The sequence below is a fragment of the Mytilus edulis genome, chromosome 8 (genome assembly GCF_963676685.1).
Source record: "Mytilus edulis chromosome 8, xbMytEdul2.2, whole genome shotgun sequence".
Taxonomy (NCBI): Eukaryota; Metazoa; Mollusca; class Bivalvia; order Mytilida; family Mytilidae; genus Mytilus; species Mytilus edulis.
The window spans coordinates 10,005,184-10,028,988 of record NC_092351.1 but is presented as its reverse complement, the minus strand read 5'-3'; the positions used below and the strand labels follow the sequence as shown (position 1 = coordinate 10,028,988).

Here is a 23,805-nt window from a genome sequence, read left to right as displayed (position 1 = left end):
TAATTTTCCTTGAGCAATATGTAAATGTCTTACCAATATTGGGAACCATCAGTACTATAAGGAACACTAGACCACCAATGTTATTTAGTAATGTTAACACTAAGTTAGTGACTCCTTCTGCGACAGGGTAACTTGCTTCACAAGCCATCTCAAAGTATAATGGAGAGGTGGAACCAATCATCATACAGAATATTATAATGGAGGCATAAAGTTGAACTGAAAATGAAAATAATTAAAAATAGATTTTGTAAACTTTTTTTAACGTTTCACTGACATCATGTTTTCATGACGTAGATATTACAAAAGGTTTTGGTGACTGTGGAATCCGAAATTGACAAGAGAAACTCCCAACATGTCATATTGTTACAATATTATTTTGTGTGTTTCATCATCACGTCACAAGTGTCAATTATGCTTTTTTTCATTTAAACGCCACTGTTAAGGCTTAAGCAGACGAAACGCGTGTCTGTTGTACATATTTATAATCTTGGTATCTTTGGTGAGTTTTAAAAAGAGTTTATAAGCATAGTTAACGTATCTTTAGTGACGTGTGTGAATGATTATATATAATAGTTTGAATAAAATTAATGTGTATGCTGAATGAATATTAATCAGCCAAATAGCCAGCAACAAAAACAGATATAACAAGCAACATTCTGTAAAACAAAATTATAATCATTTCAGTGACTTTATAAAATCTCTAATCAGTTCAGTGATTATACATAACCCCTAAATTTGCAAGATGTCACAAAATCCCTAATTTTACAAATTCACTTCAACCTATTTACCATATGTTCAGCTATATAACACCCTTAATCAATGGTGACTCTACATTAGGTATTGCATAAGAATTCCGGATGAATACAACCAGAACAGTTTTGTATTAATAACATATTTTCACTTAAGTTATCTTTTGCCATTGCTAAAACATTGATTTCATCGCAGACATATGAGTAAGTATGTTAAAGGCCTTCATACTATTTCTTACTGAATCAAACAGTTTGTATTTATGGTTTATTTTAATATTCATTGACATTCAATATTTTTTGAACTTATTACTTATCATACTTGTTACGGTTATATGGTAAGCTATTTAACACAATTCTTACGTTTTTCTTTTCTTATAGTATATAGACGAAGATATTTTATTTCCAATTATGGGCCCAAAAGTGCATTAACATTACAACCTCAATAATCCTAATACAATACAAACAATGAGATAAAAGAAGATTAATGAGTACTATATCTTAAAAGTTCTTACAAAATATGAAGATACAGAATCTATAATATGTTTTTAAACACTTATACATCATAGTATATTTAATAGTCCTGATACCTGTAAGTAAAAATACCAAACAAAAAACTCTCTCGACAACAGCCATCATTTAAAGATATTGTGAACTAAAAACGTATAATTTTTAGTTTTCCTATTTTAATAAACGTTTCGTATTTCATGAAATGAACGCATCACAGATACCAGGATTGACATTTTAGTTTTAAGGACTGCCGTGCGTTTTGTCTGCAAAAGACTCATCAGTGACGCTCGAATAAAAAACACGAAAAGCCGAATAAAGTACGAAGTTGAAAGCATAAAAAGATACTTACTTTGAGAATTAGGAATAGTTCCCTGTATAAGGAATGTAAACCATACTAAAGACCCGGCAGCACCAACATAGAGAAACAGTAAAAACAATCTCATGTGTTTTGAAAATACATCAGCAAATCTGTTCAAAGATGAAACAAAAATATCAAAAAGAGACAGACGTTCTGTTACTAGACAAATTTTTGGAAGCCAATCACTCCTTATTTATTTTTAATCATATGGGTTTCGAGTTAGCATAATTATACTAATAAAAGAATGCATTTGTAAGAGACTAGTTACTGTGAACTCATTCTGTACTAAAATTTACATCCCACATTTTCCGAGTGAATAGATCAACACGTTTTCTGAATAATATTATGTAAACTAGTAGTCGTGAGTAACAGTATGAATCTTTTGGCAGAGTGAGCACTCGAATAAATGACTTCTTATATTATTATAAACCTCTCAATACAGTATGCAGAGTAGCTGATATTTTCGAAGAATTTCATACAAACGGAAGCGATTGAACAATTATATGTTTTTATTATTTTACAATTATCTATTTATGACTAAAGAATCTGTCTTTACACCTACCTTGCGATAGCTAACGTAACAATGCATCCTGCTAATAAAGAATAAAATCCTAACCAACCAGCTTGTTCCTGCAACAAAATGACGTTTGAGTTCACGTTCCAGTGAATAAAGAGCAACAAATTGCAATGGATAAATGATAACAAAATTAGTTTTTTTAGTCTCACCCGTGCCTTATTCCACCAACTATTACACGATGATTTATCTAAATATTGAGTTAATGCCACGTACATTTAAAATTACTTTTATTTGTATGCATTTTGTATGCATTTGTAGTTGATTACATATTGCTCGTTTCAATTTATTTTTACTGTTTTTACTATTTCATTTGATCATACATACTACTATTGATGTTATGATTTCTAATGTGTAAATCAAAAACTATTGAGTAATATTTGAACATCAATATTGATAATTTAATTAATTCAATGAGTCTGAGAACAACTTACCTCTGATATATTATGAGGTTTGAGGATTACATCTAGAACACTTTGCCAACAGCCATAGACACCTAATGATACTCCGTACGTCAGTCCTATCAACCAAAACTTGCCATTTCTACACAAAATAATTAGGTTTGTACATTATTGCCTGTTTAATGTGACAATCAAAAAACAAAGATATTTATTTACAAAGTTGCTGAAAAAAAATCCGAATCGTTTTGAATGAATTAAAAGGTCTGCATTTTTTTGGATGTAAATTTTATATAGAAATTCCATGAAGTCTTTGAGAAATATGAACCATTTCTATAAGTGTGCTGACCATAAATTAATTCCGATGCTTTTTCAATCTTACCTGAATAATTGTTTAACCCCACTTTTAAAGTCTACTCTTTCTGCTGAAGCTGATATAGAGGGCGGAAGTTTTGGTTTGTTGGGAAAGTATACCAACACTAGCAGAAAGACTAATACTGCTAAACCACATTCTGTGAACAAAATATATTATATAGATTACAGCCAGCAGAGTGTACCGTTAGTAACATCTCAAATATCCATATAGAAGATACAAATTTAGGTAAACCAAATAGTGACAGAATCGCATGAACTCAAAAAGTAGCGATGCTGCGTGCGTGGCAAGCGTCTCCTGCTTTGAATGCATCTCGATAATACTATCGAACTATTTAAGGAATGACTATAATATTTTGTCTGTCTATGAAGAAATGACATCAAAAACGTGGTGCACACTGAAACTAGAGGCTCTCAAGAGCCTGTGTCGCTCACCTGTTAATGTGTTTACAGATGTTGGCCATCTTCGTTGGTAGGCGGGGTCATTAGACACATTTTTTAAAAGATACCCTAGTATTATGATTGTGGCCAAGTTTGGTTAAATTTGGCCAAGTAGTTTTAGAAATGATTTTTATACAAGTTACAAAAATGACGAAAAGTTGTTCAATATTGACTATGAAGGGCAATAACTCCTTAAGGGGTCCTCTAACAATTTTGATCATGCTGACTTATTTGTAGATCTTACTTTGCTGAACATTATTGCTGTTTACAGTTTATCTCTATCTATAATAGTATTCAAGATAATAACCAAAAACTGCAAAATTTCCTTAAAAATCACCAATTTTAGGGCAGCAACCCGACAACAGGTTGTCTGATTCAATTGAAAATTTGTGAAGGGATATATCTTATTCTGATGGACATTAAAATCTTGAAAGATTTGCCCTAAATGTCTTAGTTTCAAAGATATAAAGCAAAAACTGCATTTTACCACTATGTTCTAATTTTAGCCATGTCGGCCATTTTGTTTGGTAGGCTGGGTCATCGGAAACATTTTATAAACTGTAAACCACAATGATAATTGTGGCCAAGTTTGGTTAAATTTGGCAAAGTAGTTTCAGAGAAGAAGATTTTTTAGAAAAGTAACAAAAAATGACGAAAAGTTGTTAAAAATTTACTATAAAGGGCAATAACTCCTTAAGGGGTCGACTGACCATTTTGGTCATGTTGACTTATTTTTATTTGTAGGTCTTACTTTGCTGAACATTATTGCTGTTTACAGTTTATCTCTATCTATAATAGTATTCAAGATAATAACCAAAAACTGCAAAATTTCCTTAAAATAACCATTTCACAGGCAGCAACCCAACAACAGGTTGTCTGATTCGTCTGAAAATTTCAGGGCAGATAGATCTTGACCTGATCAACAATTTTACCCCTGTCAGATTTGCTTTAAATGCTTTGGTTTTTGAGTTATAAGCCAAAAACTGCATTTTACCCCTATGTTCTATTTTTAGCCATGGCGGCCATCTTGATAGGTTTGACGGGTCACGCCACACATTTTTTAAACTAGATACCCCAAGGATGATTGTGGCCAAGTTTGGTAGAATTTGGTCAAGTAGTTTCAGAGGAGAAGATTTTTGTAAAAGTTTACGGACGACGGACGACGGACGCAGGACGACGGACGACGGACGACGGACGCTAAGTGATGAGAAAAGCTCACTTAACCTTTCAGCTCAGGTGAGCTAAAAAGCTATTCTTTGAATCTTATGTTATTATAACATGTGTCACTGATGTCGATCGTCGACGGGTAAAACACAAGAGAATTTCAAAGAAAAAAAAATCAATAAATCAATAAATCGCACTTCTCTGAGCCATTTCACTGGAATACAGATAAAACAAAAGATAACTTCCTAACTTATTATGTTATACCGCATCTTACTTATTCAGTGGCTTCAATCATAATCATCTCGAGTTCCAAAGACAAACAGAAATAAGAAACTACAAACACTTTGGCCGCTATGTATCCTATTCAAATGACAAACTGTATTACTTTACAAGATATATTATTTTTATTATATAAAAAGATACGTATTTTCTTAACATGTTTCTGTCTTAAGATAATTATGTGTCAATACTTACCCCAATACATAAGTTTCATAATTTCAGCTCTCTCTTTATGAATTCTTTCTTCTATATTAATAAATTAATTCAAACTGAACATAAATACAGCAAAATATCAAAATCATGGCAAGGAATGACGTTAAGAGCAAATATGTCAGACGGACGTTTTAAACAAATAACGAGTATATATGTGCAAAACAAAATAACCGCGTTTAAATGTAACTAGAGGCTCTAAAGAGCCTGTGTCGCTCACCTTGGTCTATGTGAATATTAAACAATGGACACAGATGGATTCATGACAAAATTGTGTTTTGGTGATGGTGATGTGTTTGTAGATCTTACTTTGCTAAACATTCTTGCTGCTTACAATTATCTCTATCTATAACAGTACTTTCTGTGGAAAATGTTATTGAAAATCTTCAAATGTTAAGAAAATTGTTAAAAATTGACTATGAAGGGCAATAACTCCTTAGGGGGTCAATTGACTATTTTGGTCATACTGACTTATTTTTATATCTTACTTTGCTGTACATTATTGCTGTTTACAGTTTATCTCTATCTATAATAATATTCAAGATAATAACAAAAAAACAGCAAAATTTCCTCAAAATTACCAATTCAGGGGCAGCAACCCAACAACCGATTATCCGATTCATCTGAAAATTCCAGGGCAGATAGATCGTCAACAATTTTACTTCCTGACAGATTTGCTCTTAATGATTTGGTTTTTGAGTTTTTTGACCTGCTAAAGTTCACTTACGAATGCAATAAACAGTCCATAAAATTTCTAGACCTAGAAATCTTCAAGAGCGAACGCTTCAAAAATACTGGTGTTTTAGACCTGAAATGTTTTACAAAGAAAACTGAAAAATTCCAATATCTTCATAAAAACTCAAACCATCCCATCTCAAACTTTAAATCTTTTATTAAAGGCGAAGGCATTCGCATACTTAGAAACACCAACAATGAAAGTGAATTTCAAACCAGAAAAAATCTCTTTATTGAAAAACTGTTAATAAGAGGATATAAACGGAAATTGGTAGAACAAATTCTATCAAAAATCAAATTCCAAGACAGGCAAATTAAATTAAAGAAAAAGAACAAAGTTGAAAATAATTACAATGTATCATTCATTACAAATTATCATCCTCAAGCAGAAAAACTTCAAAAAGTATTCAGGAAATACTGGCATCTTATTAAAACGGATTCTACAATAGGTGCTAAATTCCATAAAAACCTATCAATAGGTTTCAAAAGAAACAGAAACATTGGTGAATTAGTTAAACGAACTATAAAATAATTTATCTAAACCTCACAGTTCCTACTAAACATTTAACTGTGCGGAACTAATTAATGACCATCATGTAAACAACACATGTAAAATGATATTCTTCTGAGGACAAATTCGTACTCTGAAACGCTTAATTAATTAATTCAACATTGGTTGAAAAAGTTAAGAAAAACAAAAAACAAATCAAAAAGTGGAATTATTAAAAACACAATTCAGAAACGGTTTAAAATATTTAGAATTAAAAAAAAAAAAAATTAAAGTAAAATAGTAATAAAAAAGAAATAAATAAAAAATAAAAAATAAACAAATCAAAACAAATCAAAACAAAAACAATAGGGGTGGTCTCTGATGAAGGTTTCCCTGGAATAAAAACATTTCCGAAATAACCCGAAACATTGCGTACATAGCACAGTATCAATGTAAGGCCAGAGATATGATTCGCACCTAAATGGGTGGATATTGGATCAATTTCTATGAAATTTGGTTATGTTGACTTATTTGTAGATCTTACTTTGCTGAACATTATTGCTGTTTTCAGTTTATCTCTATCTATAATAATATTCAAGATAATAACCAAAAACAGCAAAATTTCCTTAAAATTACCATTTCAGGGGCAGCAACCCAACAACGGAATGTCCGATTCATCTGAAAATTGCAGGGCAGATAGATCTTGACCTGATGAACAATTTTACCCGTCAGATTTGCTCCTAAATGCTTTGGTTTTTGAGTTATAAGCCAAACACTGCATTTTACCCCTATGTTCTATTTTTAGCCATGGCGGCCATCTTGGTTGGTTGGGCGGCGCACCGGACACATTTTTTTAACTAGATACCCCAATGATGATTATGGCCAAGTTTGGTTAAATTTGGCCATGTAGTTTCAGAGGAGAAGATTTTTCTAAAAGATTACTAAGATTTTTGAAAAATGGTTAAAAATTGACTATGAAGGGCAATAACTCCTTAGGGGGTCAATTGACTATTTTGGTCATACTGACTTATTTTTATATCTTACTTTGCTGTACATTATTGCTGTTTACAGTTTATCTCTATCTATAATAATATTCAAGATAATAACAAAAAAACAGCAAAATTTCCTCAAAATTACCAATTCAGGGGCAGCAACCCAACAACCGATTATCCGATTTATCTGAAAATTCCAGGGCAGATAGATCGTCAACAATTTTACTTCCTGACAAATTTGCTCTTAATGATTTGGTTTTTGAGTTATAAGCCAAAAACTGCATTTTACCCCCATGTTCTATTTTTAGCCATGGCAGCCATCGTGGTTGGTTGGCCGAGTTACCGGACACATTTTTTCAACTATATAACCCAATGATGATTATGGCTAAGTTTGGTTAAATTTGCCCCAGTAGTTTCAGAGGAGAAGATTTTTCTAAAAGATTACTAAGATTTACGAAAAATGGTTAAAAATTGACTATAAAGGGCAATAACTCCTAAAGTGGTCAACTGACCATTTTGGTTATGTTGACTTATTTGTAGATCTTACTTTGCTGAACATTATTGCTGTTTTCAGTTTATCTCTATCTATAATAATATTCAAGATAATAACCAAAAACAGCAAAATTTCCTTAAAATTACCATTTCAGGGGCAGCAACCCAACAACGGAATGTCCGATTCATCTGAAAATTGCAGGGCAGATAGATCTTGACCTGATGAACAATTTTACCCGTCAGATTTGCTCCTAAATGCTTTGGTTTTTGAGTTATAAGCCAAACACTGCATTTTACCCCTATGTTCTATTTTTAGCCAAGGCGGCCATCTTGGTTGGTTGGGCGGCGCACCGGACACATTTTTTTAACTAGATACCCCAATGATGATTATGGCCAAGTTTGGTTAAATTTGGCCATGTAGTTTCAGAGGAGAAGATTTTTCTAAAAGATTACTAAGATTTTTGAAAAATGGTTAAAAATTGACTATGAAGGGCAATAACTCCTTAGGGGGTCAATTGACTATTTTGGTCATACTGACTTATTTTTATATCTTACTTTGCTGTACATTATTGCTGTTTACAGTTTATCTCTATCTATAATAATATTCAAGATAATAACAAACTAGAGGGTCCAAGGACCCTGTGTCGCTCACCTGATATTTTTATTTACAATTGTTGCATGATAAATGCAACTGGTGTACTGTCGTTTAGTTTCAGAGATATAATACTAAAAAGTGCATTTGAAACCTATGTTTTATTTCAGCCATGTGGGCAGGCAGGGTCATCATACACAGTGGTCCCTGGATATCCTAGTGGTGATTTAAACCAAGTTTGTTTAAATTCGACAGTTGTTTCAGGGGAGAATTTTTGTAAAATTTATCTAACAAGAAATGCAAAGTAATGAGAAAGTTGTGAAGTAGTTTTGTTGTTGCGTAACACCCCCCCCCCCCCCCACACACTTTGCCACCAGTGCAAGGGTTGTATAGCCAGCTGAGGTCGTGAAAAACTCTCTTTCTTTTGTTGTTGCAGATAGATCTTGACCTGATAAACAATTTTACCACATGTCAGATTTGCTCTAAATGCTTTGGTTTTTGAGTGATAAGCCAAAAACTGCATTTTACCCCTATCTTCTATTTTTAGCCATGGCGGGCATCTTGGTTGGTTGGCTGGATCTCCGGACACAATTTTTAAACTAGATACCCCAATGATGATTGTGGCCAAGTTTGGTTTAATTTAATCCAGTAGTTTTAGAGGAGAAGATTTTTGTAAAAGATAACTAAGATTTACGAAAAATGGTTAAAAATTGACTTTAAAGGGCAATAACTCCTAAAGGGGTCAACAGACCATTTTGGTCATGTGACTTATTTGTAGATCTTACTTAGCTGAACATTTTTGCTGTTTACAGTTTATCTCTATCTATAATAATATTCAAGATAATAACCAAAAACAGCAAAATTTCCTTAAAATTACCAATTCAGGGGCAGCAACCTATCAAAGAGTTGTCCCATTCATCTCAAAATTTCAGGGCAGATAGATCTTGACCTGATAAACAATTTTACTACAGTCAGATTTGCTCTAAATGCTTCGGTTTTTGAGTGATAAGCCAAAAACTGCATTTTACCCCTATGTTCTATTTTTAGCCATGGCGGCCATCTTGGTTGGTTGGCCGGATCACCGGACACAATTTTTAAACTAGATACCCGAATGATGATTGTGGCCAAGTTTGGTTTAATTTGGTCCAGTAGTTTCAGAGGAGAAGATTTTTGTAAAAGATAATTAAGATTTACGAAAAATGGTTAAAAATTGACTATAAAGGGCAATAACTTCTAAAGGGGTCAACAGACCATTTTGGTCATGTTGACTTATTTGTAGATCTTACTTTGCTGAACATTTTTGCTGTTTACAGTTTATCTCTATCTATAATAATATTCAAGATAATAACCAAAAACATCAAAATTTTCTCAAAATTACCAATTCAGGGGCAGCAACCCAACAACGGGTTGTCCGATTCATCTGACAATTTCAGGGCAGATAGATCTTGACCTGATAAACAATTTTACCCCATGTCAGATTTGCTCTAAATGCTTTGGTTTTTGAGTTATAAGCCAAAAACTGCATTTTAACCCTATGTTCTATTTTTAGCCATGGCGGCCATCTTGGTTGGTTGGGCAGGTCACCGGACACAATTTTTAAACTAGATACCCTAATAATGATTTTGGCCATGTTTGGTTAAATTTGGCCCAGCAGTTTCAGAGGAGAAGATTTTTGTAAAAGTTAACGACGACGGACGCAGGACGACGACGGACGCAGGACGACGACGGACGACGACGGACGACGACGGACGCCGGACGCCAAGTGATAAGAAAAGCTCACTTCGCCCTTCGGGCCAGGTGAGCTAAAAAACAGCAAAATTTCCTCAAAATTACCAATTCAGGGGCAGCAACCCAACAACCGATTATCCGATTCATCTGAAAATTCCAGGGCAGATAGATCGTCAACAATTTTACTTCCTGACAGATTTGCTCTTAATGATTTGGTTTTTGAGTTATAAGCCAAAAACTGCATTTTACCCCCATGTTCTATTTTTAGCCATGGCAGCCATCGTGGTTGGTTGGCCGAGTTATCGGACACATTTTTTCAACTATATAACCCAATGATGATTATGGCTAAGTTTGGTTAAATTTGCCCCAGTAGTTTCAGAGGAGAAGATTTTTCTAAAAGATTACTAAGATTTACGAAAAATGGTTAAAAATTTACTATAAAGGGCAATAACTCCTAAAGTGGTCAACTGACCATTTTGGTTATGTTGACTTATTTGTAGATCTTACTTTGCTGAACATTATTGCTGTTTTCAGTTTATCTCTATCTATAATAATATTCAAGATAATAACCAAAAACAGCAAAATTTCCTTAAAATTACCATTTCAGGGGCAGCAACCCAACAACGGAATGTCCGATTCATCTGAAAATTGCAGGGCAGATAGATCTTGACCTGATGAACAATTTTACCCGTCAGATTTGCTCCTAAATGCTTTGGTTTTTGAGTTATAAGCCAAACACTGCATTTTACCCCTATGTTCTATTTTTAGCCATGGCGGCCATCTTGGTTGGTTGGGCGGCGCACCGGACACATTTTTTTAACTAGATACCCCAATGATGATTATGGCCAAGTTTGGTTAAATTTGGCCATGTAGTTTCAGAGGAGAAGATTTTTCTAAAAGATTACTAAGATTTTTGAAAAATGGTTAAAAATTGACTATAAAGGGCAATAACTCCTAAAGTGGTCAACTGACCATTTTGGCCATGCTGACTTATTTGTAGATCTTACTTTGATGAACATTATTGCTGTTTACAGTTTATCTCTATCTATAATAATATTCAAGATAATAACCAAAAAATGCAAAATTTCCTTAAAATTACCATTTCAGGGGCAGCAACCCAACAACGGAATGTCCGATTCATCTGAAAATTTCAGGGCAGATAGATCTTGACCTGATGAACAATTTTACCCTGTCAGATTTGCTCCTCAATGCTTTGGTTTTTGAGTAATAAGCCAAAAACTGCATTTTAACCCTATGTTCTATTTTTAGCCATGGCGGCCATCTTGGTTGGTTGGGCGGCGCACCGGACACATTTTTTAAACTAGATACCCCAATGATGATTATGGCCAAGTTTGGTTAAATTTGGCCCAGTAGTTTCAGAGGAGAAGATTTTTGTAAAAGTTAACGCAGGACGACGACGGACGACGCCGGACGCCGGACGCCAAGTGATGAGAAAAGCTCACTTGGCCTTTTGGCCAGGTGAGCTAAAAATAAATACACCAGGTATTGACTTCAGAATATTTACTATATTTCATGTATCACATATAAATTGATATAAAATGTTTCGTACCAACTAGAAAATAAATCTCTTGGCTGGACAGTAATAGTCTTTGGCATATTATAGAAACAAATTTGAGACAGTATGCCCGTACAAAACATGTCACTTCACTAAAAGAAGCTAGACACGCATTATACACATTTAGGAAATGTAAATGATATTATTTTTCAAATTTTGTTTTTCGAATTTAATTAATGTTCCCCAATTGTGTTACCTGCATGATACCCTATGTTCAATGCCATACCTACCATTGATCTGACTAATGTTGTACCATATACTTTGGTTATCAGTAGTACTATAATGGAAGACAAGATTGTAGCTATTAACGAATACAGATATAAGTGTATTGGGATACAACAATGTGCCGAAGAAACTTTACTGAAATGTAAAACTATAAGGCTAGTTGTGAGCCTACGCTCTGACTACAGAACATCAAGCCAGAGAAATGTATGTACAATGTATATGTTTTCAAGTTTTAACAAAGTAAAAATATATAAAATAAAAGGAAGTGAAAAATCAACTAACCAATAAGAATATTCACAACCAACAAAGACTATATTCCATTCATTTTGCATTCATATAAGAACACGACTATCAAAGACAGGTGCGAGTCGAAAATGTTTTACATGTAATAATCATTAGTGATGCTGAATTTGGACTATCCCTTTAGACAAAAATGTCCAATGTAAATCCCCTACATTTAATCAAAGAGCTGATAGCTCTGAAGTGGAAGAAGGTGAATAAAAGGTAACTTGAATTACCATAAAAGCAGCCCCACTTACCCAGGCTGCTTTGTTCCATTATCGTTAAAATGTATTTTTTTTCTTCAAACAAGAAAAGGTCATAAGTACATGGATTTCCCATCCGTACAATCATTTTCTATGTTCAGTTGACTATGAAAATTAGGTAAAATCTTTAATTTGGCAGTAATTAAGAAGATCATATCAAGAGGAACACATGTGTACTAAGTTTCAAGTTGATTGGATTTCAACTTCATCAAAAACTACCTCGACCATAAACTTTATAACCAGAAGAAGGACGGACGGACAGACTAGAAAACATATTGCCCATAAATGGAGCATAAAAATAGTAAGACTTGTTACATACCTGCCAACTTTTGAAAGTTCCCATATGGGTTTTTACTGCACAACAATTTTAAAGGTTACAATTTTTAGCGACGTATTTTGCAAGATCTGGATTGTCTAGAAAAAGTGTCATATTTGTATGATGAACTTACATGCCTTTTCCTTAAGTCTGTTTGCATGATTCTAGTTATATATTAAATCGGTAGAAAAAATATACATGAAGCTAGCAGACCAGGGTTTATTTTCCAGATTAAGAATATTAGATGCTTGTTGAAATTTCCAATTTTGAATTATGCACAAAGATGGACCTTTAACAGGTTGGGAACAACACTCCAAATGAGGGTAACCTAACTGGAAGATCATCACAACCCACAATAAAATGCTGAAAATAGGCTTTAAAGTATTAAAATGCATTGCAAAAAACAAATATTTCATTAAATAAATTTAAGTAGAATATTCCTATGATATTCCTTTTCATATTGGATACAAATTTTATTGAGTCTACTGCAGACACTTTGTAGTCAAAGTGTTTCAACTGAGGTACTACACAGGCGTCAAAAGGCGTCATTATGGAGTAAAGGGGGGTGGCGTCAAAAAGCGTCATTATGGAGGAAAGGGTTAAGTACTGAATGGTCAAAACATCATGTTTTTTTATCGACATAAATTTTGTCATAAATGTAACCAAATGATGTAGAAATTGTGTTTTTTCTTCAAATTTCCATCAAATTGTAATGTTTATAGTTCCATTATTGCCTCTCTATTTGAATAAAATAAAATAATAAGAAGAATCTGTTTCTTGTTTTGTTTTTGACAAATGATTGTTCACTGCTAGCAAATGAATCATTATATTTATATATCTTATCTGTATATATTTTTGTTCATGTCTTCATCTCCTTATCATTTGTAAATGTATAGACAAATAAGAAAGAAATAAGCTCCACATGTATATTTGCAACATCGTAAATTAATTAAAAAAAAACATTCTGTTGTAAACAAAATTATGATATAAACTTCAATTTAATCCTTGAAAAGAGGTCTAGATTGCTAAAATAATTTATAAATTTTAATTTTTTTATTTGTCCAAAATCATTTAAATTCATTTAATCAACATCCTTTTATGATTATTTGATTAAAATATTAATCATTTATAGTCTTTTTAAAATTTACATTTTTAAAAGCAAAATAACTGAAAACAGGATAAAACAAAGGGAAGTAACAAAAAAGTATTTCAATATTCCCAATACACATCGTTTTGATAACACAACGGCAGTTAGCCGAAGGTAAACATCGTTGATTACCAGTATGTTTGACACCCAAGCTGTCAAGTGAAGCCATATAATTATACATCTTCTTTGATGTTCAGGTAAAATTTAACACAGGTGTCAATTACACCCGTACAGTAGTAAGAAATGATCAAATATGGCGTCTGAAAAATTTCATACACGGGAGTTTTTTCTCCTAAACGGGAGGTTCACATGTATGTTACGAAGGGCATCTAATTCACATGACAAAGGAAAACCATGAATAAAGACAACACTTTATATATCCTTTTTATTTATATAAAAACAAAATCTTCTTGTCTGCAGGATTGCAAATTCGTAACTTCAAGGGCGAACTTGTAAACAGGGCGAGTTGTCCCGATACCAAATTCACGCATGCGTAATACAAATATCTACAGTTAAAACATCCTGTTACAAGTAAACAAATAAAGTTCATGTGGATGAGATGAAATCTAATAATTTACATAAATAAAAGGGTCATATTTACGATAGTGATTGTTTGACAATCATAATTTACAAATTAAATGATTCAGATGCCTAATAATGTGTAAAAATCGGTGTCAAGAATCTTAAGTTGTTATGAAATTGTAATACACGAAATGAATGCGGCATACGGAGACTCAATGCCAATGGTCAGCCCCTTAAGTCTTCAGAAGACTTGACGTCTTCTTCCACTAAAAAGGTATAGTAAAACAGGTGAAATATTGTTAATGCTATAAATGGCGGTATAATTGAGGCAATGTCATTTAAGGAGTCTTCGAAATTTCTATTTAACGAATACTTGTGTGACAGTCGAGGTTTGAAGTTTTTTCTAATTCCTTCTGGCAAAAGTTGACCTATGATGAATTTGGTTATTCTGTTTAGGTCTGTTTTGTCATATAACTACTAAACTTTCAGGATATTAACGCATCACTGGCTGTGACACGCTCAAACCTAAACAAATGACAGGCTGTCATTTCTTTAGGGTTTAAGCGTTTCTGGTGAAGATCAAACCAGAAGACAGCTGAATTCGGACTTACAAAAATAATAAAGATGTATATGATTTAGCTCTGTAGACTTGTTTATTCTCTATATCAACCGATAATAAGCAAGTAACGTTTACATTTATATAACTTGATTGTGACATCACAGATAAACTCATCATAGATACCAGGATTGAAATTTAATATTTACGCCAGACGCGCGTTTAGTCTACAAAAGACTCAACAGTGACGCTCGAATCAAAATTGTTATAAGAGGCCAAATAAAGTACGAAGTTGAAGAGCATTGAGGACCAAAAATTCCTAAAAGTTTTGCCAGCTAAGGTCATCTATTCCTGAGGTAGGAAAGCCTTAGTTTTTCAAAAATTCAAAGTTTTGATATGACAGAATTTGTACTTAGTTATCAAAGGTACCAGGCTAAACATTTAATACACAAGACGCGCGTTTCGTCTATATAAGTCTCATCAGTGACACTCAGATCAAACACAATATGTGTCACATGTTGTCACATTTGCTTATCCTTCAGGGATCACATTACATCAACATTCGGTTGGGTTTTAATTGCTAAGTGTTTTGTAAAGAGTCAATTATTTTTTATTTTCGTTTTTTATGATAGTTCGTTTTCAAAAAGTTTTTTTTTTTAAATAAATAGAAAAGCTAAAATCTTTAATTTGTAATATGTCAGACTGTATATACAAAAGGAATATTATTACATTTTGGATTGTACTTAAATGTATAGCAATTAAACATGTAGTATATTAAACCTTCTTAATGGCCATCAGCACTAAACGTTTGTTATTTGTTCGTAATATAAAAGAACTTTACATTGGAAAGTATGTATATATTGCTCAAAGAATTATTAACTCTTTAATGTGTACATACCATGCTCCATAATTGTATGAATTGTATTAGTTAATATCATGCTCCAAAATTGTATTAGTCAATATCATGTTCCAAAATTGTATTAAATTTTATTGATTAATATCATGCTCAAAGATTGTGAAAGATTGAGTTAAAAGTATAAATGAATAAATAAATTGTATTATGTGATGGATACTATAATATATACTGTACTGTTAGCTATTAGATGTATTGCTTTTGGAATAAACAATATATATGTATATTAATATATACTGCTTGTATTTTAAGAATAAAATCACTTAATTTTGATGAACAATTCCAGTTTTTTTCTCTTGCAAAATATAGGTTTTTTATTCATTTTGCATCATAATGATACCTTTTCTCTTCTACAAAAATCCCTGAACATGCAAATGACAAGGTTCACGCTAATTGTGACTTTGAATTTCAACTTTGTCAGAAAGCATCAAAATGGCCGTATAAAAGTTCTTCAGATGGTTTTTTTTAAATTTCAATTTTGGTAGGAAAACTACAAATGTAATACTGAGAAATATGTAATGGATTAAACAATCAAGAGTTAAAACTACATTTTACAAATTGGAACAGCTCTAAAACAACAGAGAGGAGGCTATGCACCGAGAAACTAGAATATTTCAAGGTAATTAATTTAGACAGAAAAGGCAAACTTTAAATATGCGACTATAACTTGAGATGTCAGAGTAAATAGAAATATAGTTCATATATTTTGAATGTATTTTCTTAATTTTTACTTTGAATACATACCTGGTATTAAAGGTTGTTGTATTGCTTTTATCTGGTTTGTCAGGAACAAAATAAGGACCTGTAAGAAAGAGACTTTATAAATTTTATGGATTATACTTTTTTGTTTCTTCTCAATTTTACAAATGCAATTACATGTATAGTAACAAAAAAGAATCAGGTTTTAGAGTTGAAGAAAGAACAAGCCTTGGGTAGGACCATTCCTTTTAACGTACCTTGAGATTATGATAACATGTTTAGTTATTTGTAACACAATACATCAAGTAAAACACCTGTACACGTTTGGCACATTTTGAGAAATATGTACCCAAAGGAAAAGATAAAGGACATTAGAAAAGAATGTGTATCCAACAAATATGCAGGCACATAACGTTAGATAGGGAATAGCAAATGTACATAGAAATATCAAATAAGGTACATTAGAAACAGCCAAATTTCTACATGTGATTAACATTGGAGGTGTACTATTCAGTACTTGTTACAGGCAAAGATGTATTTTATTTTTTTTTCAATCAGGTTTTATTGTGCGTCAAAGTTCTAAATTGACTTTGAAATTTTGTTAGCCATAACATCCCTTATCGGACGGGATTGTTTTTTACAAATCCAACTGAGCCTAAAAGAAGCGTTTATAAATAGTGTCGTTATGGACTCCCCCTATAGAACCTTACTGTGTATTTATAAAACCAACTGAGCCTAAAGGAAGCTTCAAGAAGTGTAAGTTGTAAGTGTTCCCTCTATTGGACTATATTGATTATGTATAAAACCAAACGAGCCTAAAGGAAGCTTCAAGAAGTGTAAGTTGTAAGTGTTCCCTCTATTGGACTATATTGATTATGTATAAAACCAAACGAGCCTAAAGGAAGCTTGAAGAAGTGTAAGTTGTAAGTGTTCCCTCTATTGGACTATATTGATTATGTATAAAACCAAACGAGCCTAAAGGAAGCTTCAAGAAGTGTATGTTGTAAGTGTTCCCTCTATTGGACTATATTGATTATGTATAAAACCAAACGAGCCTAAAGGAAGCTTGAAGAAGTGTATGTTGTAAGTGTTCCCTCTATTGGACTATATTGATTATGTATAAAACCAAACGAGCCTAAAGGAAGCTTCAAGAAGTGTAAGTTGTAAGTGTTCCCTCTATTGGACTATATTGATTATGTATAAAACCAAACGAGCCTAAAGGAAGCTTCAAGAAGTGTATGTTGTAAGTGTTCCCTCTATTGGACTATATTGATTATGTATAAAACCAAACGAGCCTAAAGGAAGCTTCAAGAAGTGTATGTTGTAAGTGTTCCCTCTATTGGACTATATTGATTATGTATAAAACCAAACGAGCCTAAAGGAAGCTTGAAGAAGTGTAAGTTGTAAGTGTTCCCTCTATTGGACTATATTGATTATGTATAAAACCAAACGAGCCTAAAGGAAGCTTCAAGAAGTGTAAGTTGTAAGTGTTCCCTCTATTGGACTATATTGATTATGTATAAAACCAAACGAGCCTAAAGGAAGCTTCAAGAAGTGTAAGTTGTAAGTGTTCCCTCTATTGGACTATATTGATTATGTATAAAACCAAACGAGCCTAAAGGAAGCTTCAAGAAGTGTAAGTTGTAAGTGTTCCCTCTATTGGACTATATTGATTATGTATAAAACCAAACGAGCCTAAAGGAAGCTTGAAGAAGTGTAAGTTGTAAGTGTTCCCTCTATTGGACTATATTGATTATGTATAAAACCAAACGAGCCTAAAGGAAGCTTCAAGAAGTGTAAGTTGTAAGTGTTCCCTCTATTGGACTATATTGATTATGTATAAAACCAAACGAGCCTAAAGGAAGCTTCAAGAAGTGTATGTTGTAAGTGCTCCCTCTATTGGACTATATTGATTATGTATAAAACCAAACGAGCCTAAAGGAAGCTTCAAGAAGTGTATGTTGTAAGTGTTCCCTCTATTGGACTATATTGATTATGTATAAAACCAAACGAGCCTAAAGGAAGCTTCAAGAAGTGTAAGTTGTAAGTGTTCCCTCTATTGGACTATATTGATTATGTATAAAACCAAACGAGCCTAAAGGAAGCTTCAAGAAGTGTAAGTTGTAAGTGTTCCCTCTATTGGACTATATTGATTATGTATAAAACCAAACGAGCCTAAAGGAAGCTTCAAGAAGTGTAAGTTGTAAGTGTTCCCTCTATTGGACTATATTGATTATGTATAAAACCAAACGAGCCTAAAGGAAGCTTGAAGAAGTGTATGTTGTAAGTGTTCCCTCTATTGGACTATATTGATTATTTATAAAACCAAACGAGCCTAAAGGAAGCTTGAAGAAGTGTAAGTTGTAAGTGCTCCCTCTATTGGACTATATTGATTATGTATAAAACCAAACGAGCCTAAAGGAAGCTTGAAGAAGTGTAAGTTGTAAGTGCTCCCTCTATTGGACTATATTGATTATGTATAAAACCAAACGAGCCTAAAGGAAGCTTGAAGAAGTGTAAGTTGTAAGTGTTCCCTCTATTGGACTATATTGATTATGTATAAAACCAAACGAGCCTAAAGGAAGCTTGAAGAAGTGTAAGTTGTAAGTGTTCCCTCTATTGGACTATATTGATTATGTATAAAACCAAACGAGCCTAAAGGAAGCTTCAAGAAGTGTAAGTTGTAAGTGTTCCCTCTATTGGACTATATTGATTATGTATAAAACCAAACGAGCCTAAAGGAAGCTTCAAGAAGTGTAAGTTGTAAGTGTTCCCTCTATTGGACTATATTGATTATGTATAAAACCAAACGAGCCTAAAGGAAGCTTCAAGAAGTGTAAGTTGTAAGTGCTCCCTCTATTGGACTATATTGATTATGTATAAAACCAAACGAGCCTAAAGGAAGCTTCAAGAAGTGTAAGTTGTAAGTGTTCCCTCTATTGGACTATATTGATTATGTATAAAACCAAACGAGCCTAAAGGAAGCTTCAAGAAGTGTAAGTTGTAAGTGCTCCCTCTATTGGACTATATTGATTATGTATAAAACCAAACGAGCCTAAAGGAAGCTTCAAGAAGTGTAAGTTGTAAGTGTTCCCTCTATTGGACTATATTGATTATGTATAAAACCAAACGAGCCTAAAGGAAGCTTCAAGAAGTGTATGTTGTAAGTGTTCCCTCTATTGGACTATATTGATTATGTATAAAACCAAACGAGCCTAAAGGAAGCTTCAAGAAGTGTATGTTGTAAGTGTTCCCTCTATTGGACTATATTGATTATGTATAAAACCAAACGAGCCTAAAGGAAGCTTGAAGAAGTGTATGTTGTAAGTGTTCCCTCTATTGGACTATATTGATTATGTATAAAACCAAACGAGCCTAAAGGAAGCTTCAAGAAGTGTATGTTGTAAGTGTTCCCTCTATTGGACTATATTGATTATGTATAAAACCAAACGAGCCTAAAGGAAGCTTCAAGAAGTGTAAGTTGTAAGTGTTCCCTCTATTGGACTATATTGATTATGTATAAAACCAAACGAGCCTAAAGGAAGCTTCAAGAAGTGTAAGTTGTAAGTGTTCCCTCTATTGGACTATATTGATTATGTATAAAACCAAACGAGCCTAAAGGAAGCTTCAAGAAGTGTATGTTGTAAGTGCTCCCTCTATTGGACTATATTGATTATGTATAAAACCAAACGAGCCTAAAGGAAGCTTCAAGAAGTGTATGTTGTAAGTGCTCCCTCTATTGGACTATATTGATTATGTATAAAACCAAACGAGCCTAAAGGAAGCTTCAAGAAGTGTATGTTGTAAGTGTTCCCTCTATTGGACTATATTGATTATGTATAAAACCAAACGAGCCTAAAGGAAGCTTCAAGAAGTGTATGTTGTAAGTGTTCCCTCTATTGGACTATATTGATTATGTATAAAACCAAACGAGCCTAAAGGAAGCCTCAAGAAGTGTAAGTTGTAAGTGTTCCCTCTATTGGACTATATTGATTATGTATAAAACCAAACGAGCCTAAAGGAAGCTTCAAGAAGTGTATGTTGTAAGTGTTCCCTCTATTGGACTATATTGATTATGTATAAAACCAAACGAGCCTAAAGGAAGCTTCAAGAAGTGTAAGTTGTAAGTGTTCCCTCTATTGGACTATATTGATTATGTATAAAACCAAACGAGCCTAAAGGAAGCTTCAAGAAGTGTATGTTGTAAGTGTTCCCTCTATTGGACTATATTGATTATGTATAAAACCAAACGAGCCTAAAGGAAGCTTGAAGAAGTGTATGTTGTAAGTGTTCCCTCTATTGGACTATATTGATTATGTATAAAACCAAACGAGCCTAAAGGAAGCTTCAAGAAGTGTAAGTTGTAAGTGTTCCCTCTATTGGACTATATTGATTATGTATAAAACCAAACGAGCCTAAAGGAAGCTTCAAGAAGTGTAAGTTGTAAGTGTTCCCTCTATTGGACTATATTGATTATGTATAAAACCAAACGAGCCTAAAGGAAGCTTCAAGAAGTGTAAGTTGTAAGTGTTCCCTCTATTGGACTATATTGATTATGTATAAAACCAAACGAGCCTAAAGGAAGCTTCAAGAAGTGTATGTTGTAAGTGTTCCCTCTATTGGACTATATTGATTATGTATAAAACCAAACGAGCCTAAAGGAAGCTTCAAGAAGTGTAAGTTGTAAGTGTTCCCTCTATTGGACTATATTGATTATTTATAAAACCAAACGAGCCTAAAGGAAGCTTCAAGAAGTGTATGTTGTAAGTGTTCCCTCTATTGGACTATATTGATTATGTATAAAACCAAACGAGCCTAAAGGAAGCTTGAAGAAGTGTAAGTTGTAAGTGTTCCCTCTATTGGACTATATTGATTATGTATAAAACCAAACGAGCCTAAAGGAAGCTTCAAGAAGTGTAAGTTGTAAGTGTTCCCTCTATTGGACTATATTGATTATGTATAAAACCAAACGAGCCTAAAGGAAGCTTCAAGAAGTGTAAGTTGTAAGTGTTCCCTCTATTGGACTATATTGATTATGTATAAAACCAAACGAGCCTAAAGGAAGCTTCAAGAAGTGTAAGTTGTAAGTGTTCCCTCTATTGGACTATATTGATTATGTATAAAACCAAACGAGCCTAAAGGAAGCTTCAAGAAGTGTAAGTTGTAAGTGTTCCCTCTATTGGACTATATTGATTATGTATAAAACCAAACGAGCCTAAAGGAAGCTTCAAGAAGTGTATGTTGTAAGTGTTCCCTCTATTGGACTATATTGATTATGTATAAAACCAAACGAGCCTAAAGGAAGCTTCAAGAAGTGTATGTTGTAAGTGTTCCCTCTATTGGACTATATTGATTATGTATAAAACCAAACGAGCCTAAAGGAAGCTTCAAGAAGTGTAAGTTGTAAGTGTTCCCTCTATTGGACTATATTGATTATGTATAAAACCAAACGAGCCTAAAGGAAGCTTCAAGAAGTGTAAGTTGTAAGTGTTCCCTCTATTGGACTATATTGATTATGTATAAAACCAAACGAGCCTAAAGGAAGCTTCAAGAAGTGTAAGTTGTAAGTGTTCCCTCTATTGGACTATATTGATTATGTATAAAACCAAACGAGCCTAAAGGAAGCTTCAAGAAGTGTAAGTTGTAAGTGTTCCCTCTATTGGACTATATTGATTATGTATAAAACCAAACGAGCCTAAAGGAAGCTTCAAGAAGTGTAAGTTGTAAGTGTTCCCTCTATTGGACTATATTGATTATGTATAAAACCAAACGAGCCTAAAGGTAGCTTCAAGAAGTGTAAGTTGTAAGTGTTCCCTCTATTGGACTATATTGATTATGTATAAAACCAAACGAGCCTAAAGGAAGCTTCAAGAAGTGTAAGTTGTAAGTGTTCCCTCTATTGGACTATATTGATTATGTATAAAACCAAACGAGCCTAAAGGAAGCTTCAAGAAGTGTAAGTTGTAAGTGTTCCCTCTATTGGACTATATTGATTATGTATAAAACCAAACGAGCCTAAAGGAAGCTTGAAGAAGTGTATGTTGTAAGTGTTCCCTCTATTGGACTATATTGATTATGTATAAAACCAAACGAGCCTAAAGGAAGCTTCAAGAAGTGTAAGTTGTAAGTGTTCCCTCTATTGGACTATATTGATTATGTATAAAACCAAACGAGCCTAAAGGAAGCTTGAAGAAGTGTAAGTTGTAAGTGTTCCCTCTATTGGACTATATTGATTATGTATAAAACCAAACGAGCCTAAAGGTAGCTTGAAGAAGTGTAAGTTGTAAGTGTTCCCTCTATTGGACTATATTGATTATGTATAAAACCAAACGAGCCTAAAGGAAGCTTCAAGAAGTGTAAGTTGTAAGTGTTCCCTCTATTGGACTATATTGATTATGTATAAAACCAAACGAGCCTAAAGGAAGCTTCAAGAAGTGTAAGTTGTAAGTGTTCCCTCTATTGGACTATATTGATTATGTATAAAACCAAACGAGCCTAAAGGAAGCTTCAAGAAGTGTATGTTGTAAGTGTTCCCTCTATTGGACTATATTGATTATGTATAAAACCAAACGAGCCTAAAGGAAGCTTCAAGAAGTGTAAGTTGTAAGTGTTCCCTCTATTGGACTATATTGATTATGTATAAAACCAAACGAGCCTAAAGGAAGCTTCAAGAAGTGTAAGTTGTAAGTGTTCCCTCTATTGGACTATATTGATTATGTATAAAACCAAACGAGCCTAAAGGAAGCTTCAAGAAGTGTAAGTTGTAAGTGTTCCCTCTATTGGACTATATTGATTATGTATAAAACCAAACGAGCCTAAAGGAAGCTTCAAGAAGTGTATGTTGTAAGTGTTCCCTCTATTGGACTATATTGATTATGTATAAAACCAAACGAGCCTAAAGGAAGCTTGAAGAAGTGTAAGTTGTAAGTGTTCCCTCTATTGGACTATATTGATTATGTATAAAACCAAACGAGCCTAAAGGAAGCTTCAAGAAGTGTATGTTGTAAGTGTTCCCTCTATTGGACTATATTGATTATGTATAAAACCAAACGAGCCTAAAGGAAGCTTCAAGAAGTGTAAGTTGTAAGTGTTCCCTCTATTGGACTATATTGATTATGTATAAAACCAAACGAGCCTAAAGGAAGCTTCAAGAAGTGTAAGTTGTAAGTGTTCCCTCTATTGGACTATATTGATTATGTATAAAACCAAACGAGCCTAAAGGAAG

At 33.3% G+C, this 23,805-nt stretch overlaps 1 protein-coding gene across 1 annotated transcript in view; it reads right to left on the bottom strand.

Annotated features, from left to right (window-relative positions):
• Window positions 1–23,805, bottom strand: part of LOC139484759 (solute carrier family 49 member 4 homolog) — a 30,768-nt gene that overhangs the window by 566 nt on the left and 6,397 nt on the right. The window contains exons 5-12 of the mRNA XM_071268684.1: window positions 16,626–16,683; window positions 11,888–11,934; window positions 5,038–5,088; window positions 2,969–3,098; window positions 2,623–2,731; window positions 2,177–2,244; window positions 1,606–1,724; window positions 34–216 (exon numbers count right to left, since the gene is read on the bottom strand). Of these exons, the coding sequence (XP_071124785.1) occupies window positions 34–216; window positions 1,606–1,724; window positions 2,177–2,244; window positions 2,623–2,731; window positions 2,969–3,098; window positions 5,038–5,088; window positions 11,888–11,934; window positions 16,626–16,683 (765 nt within the window). The remainder of the gene's footprint in view (window positions 1–33; window positions 217–1,605; window positions 1,725–2,176; window positions 2,245–2,622; window positions 2,732–2,968; window positions 3,099–5,037; window positions 5,089–11,887; window positions 11,935–16,625; window positions 16,684–23,805) is intronic.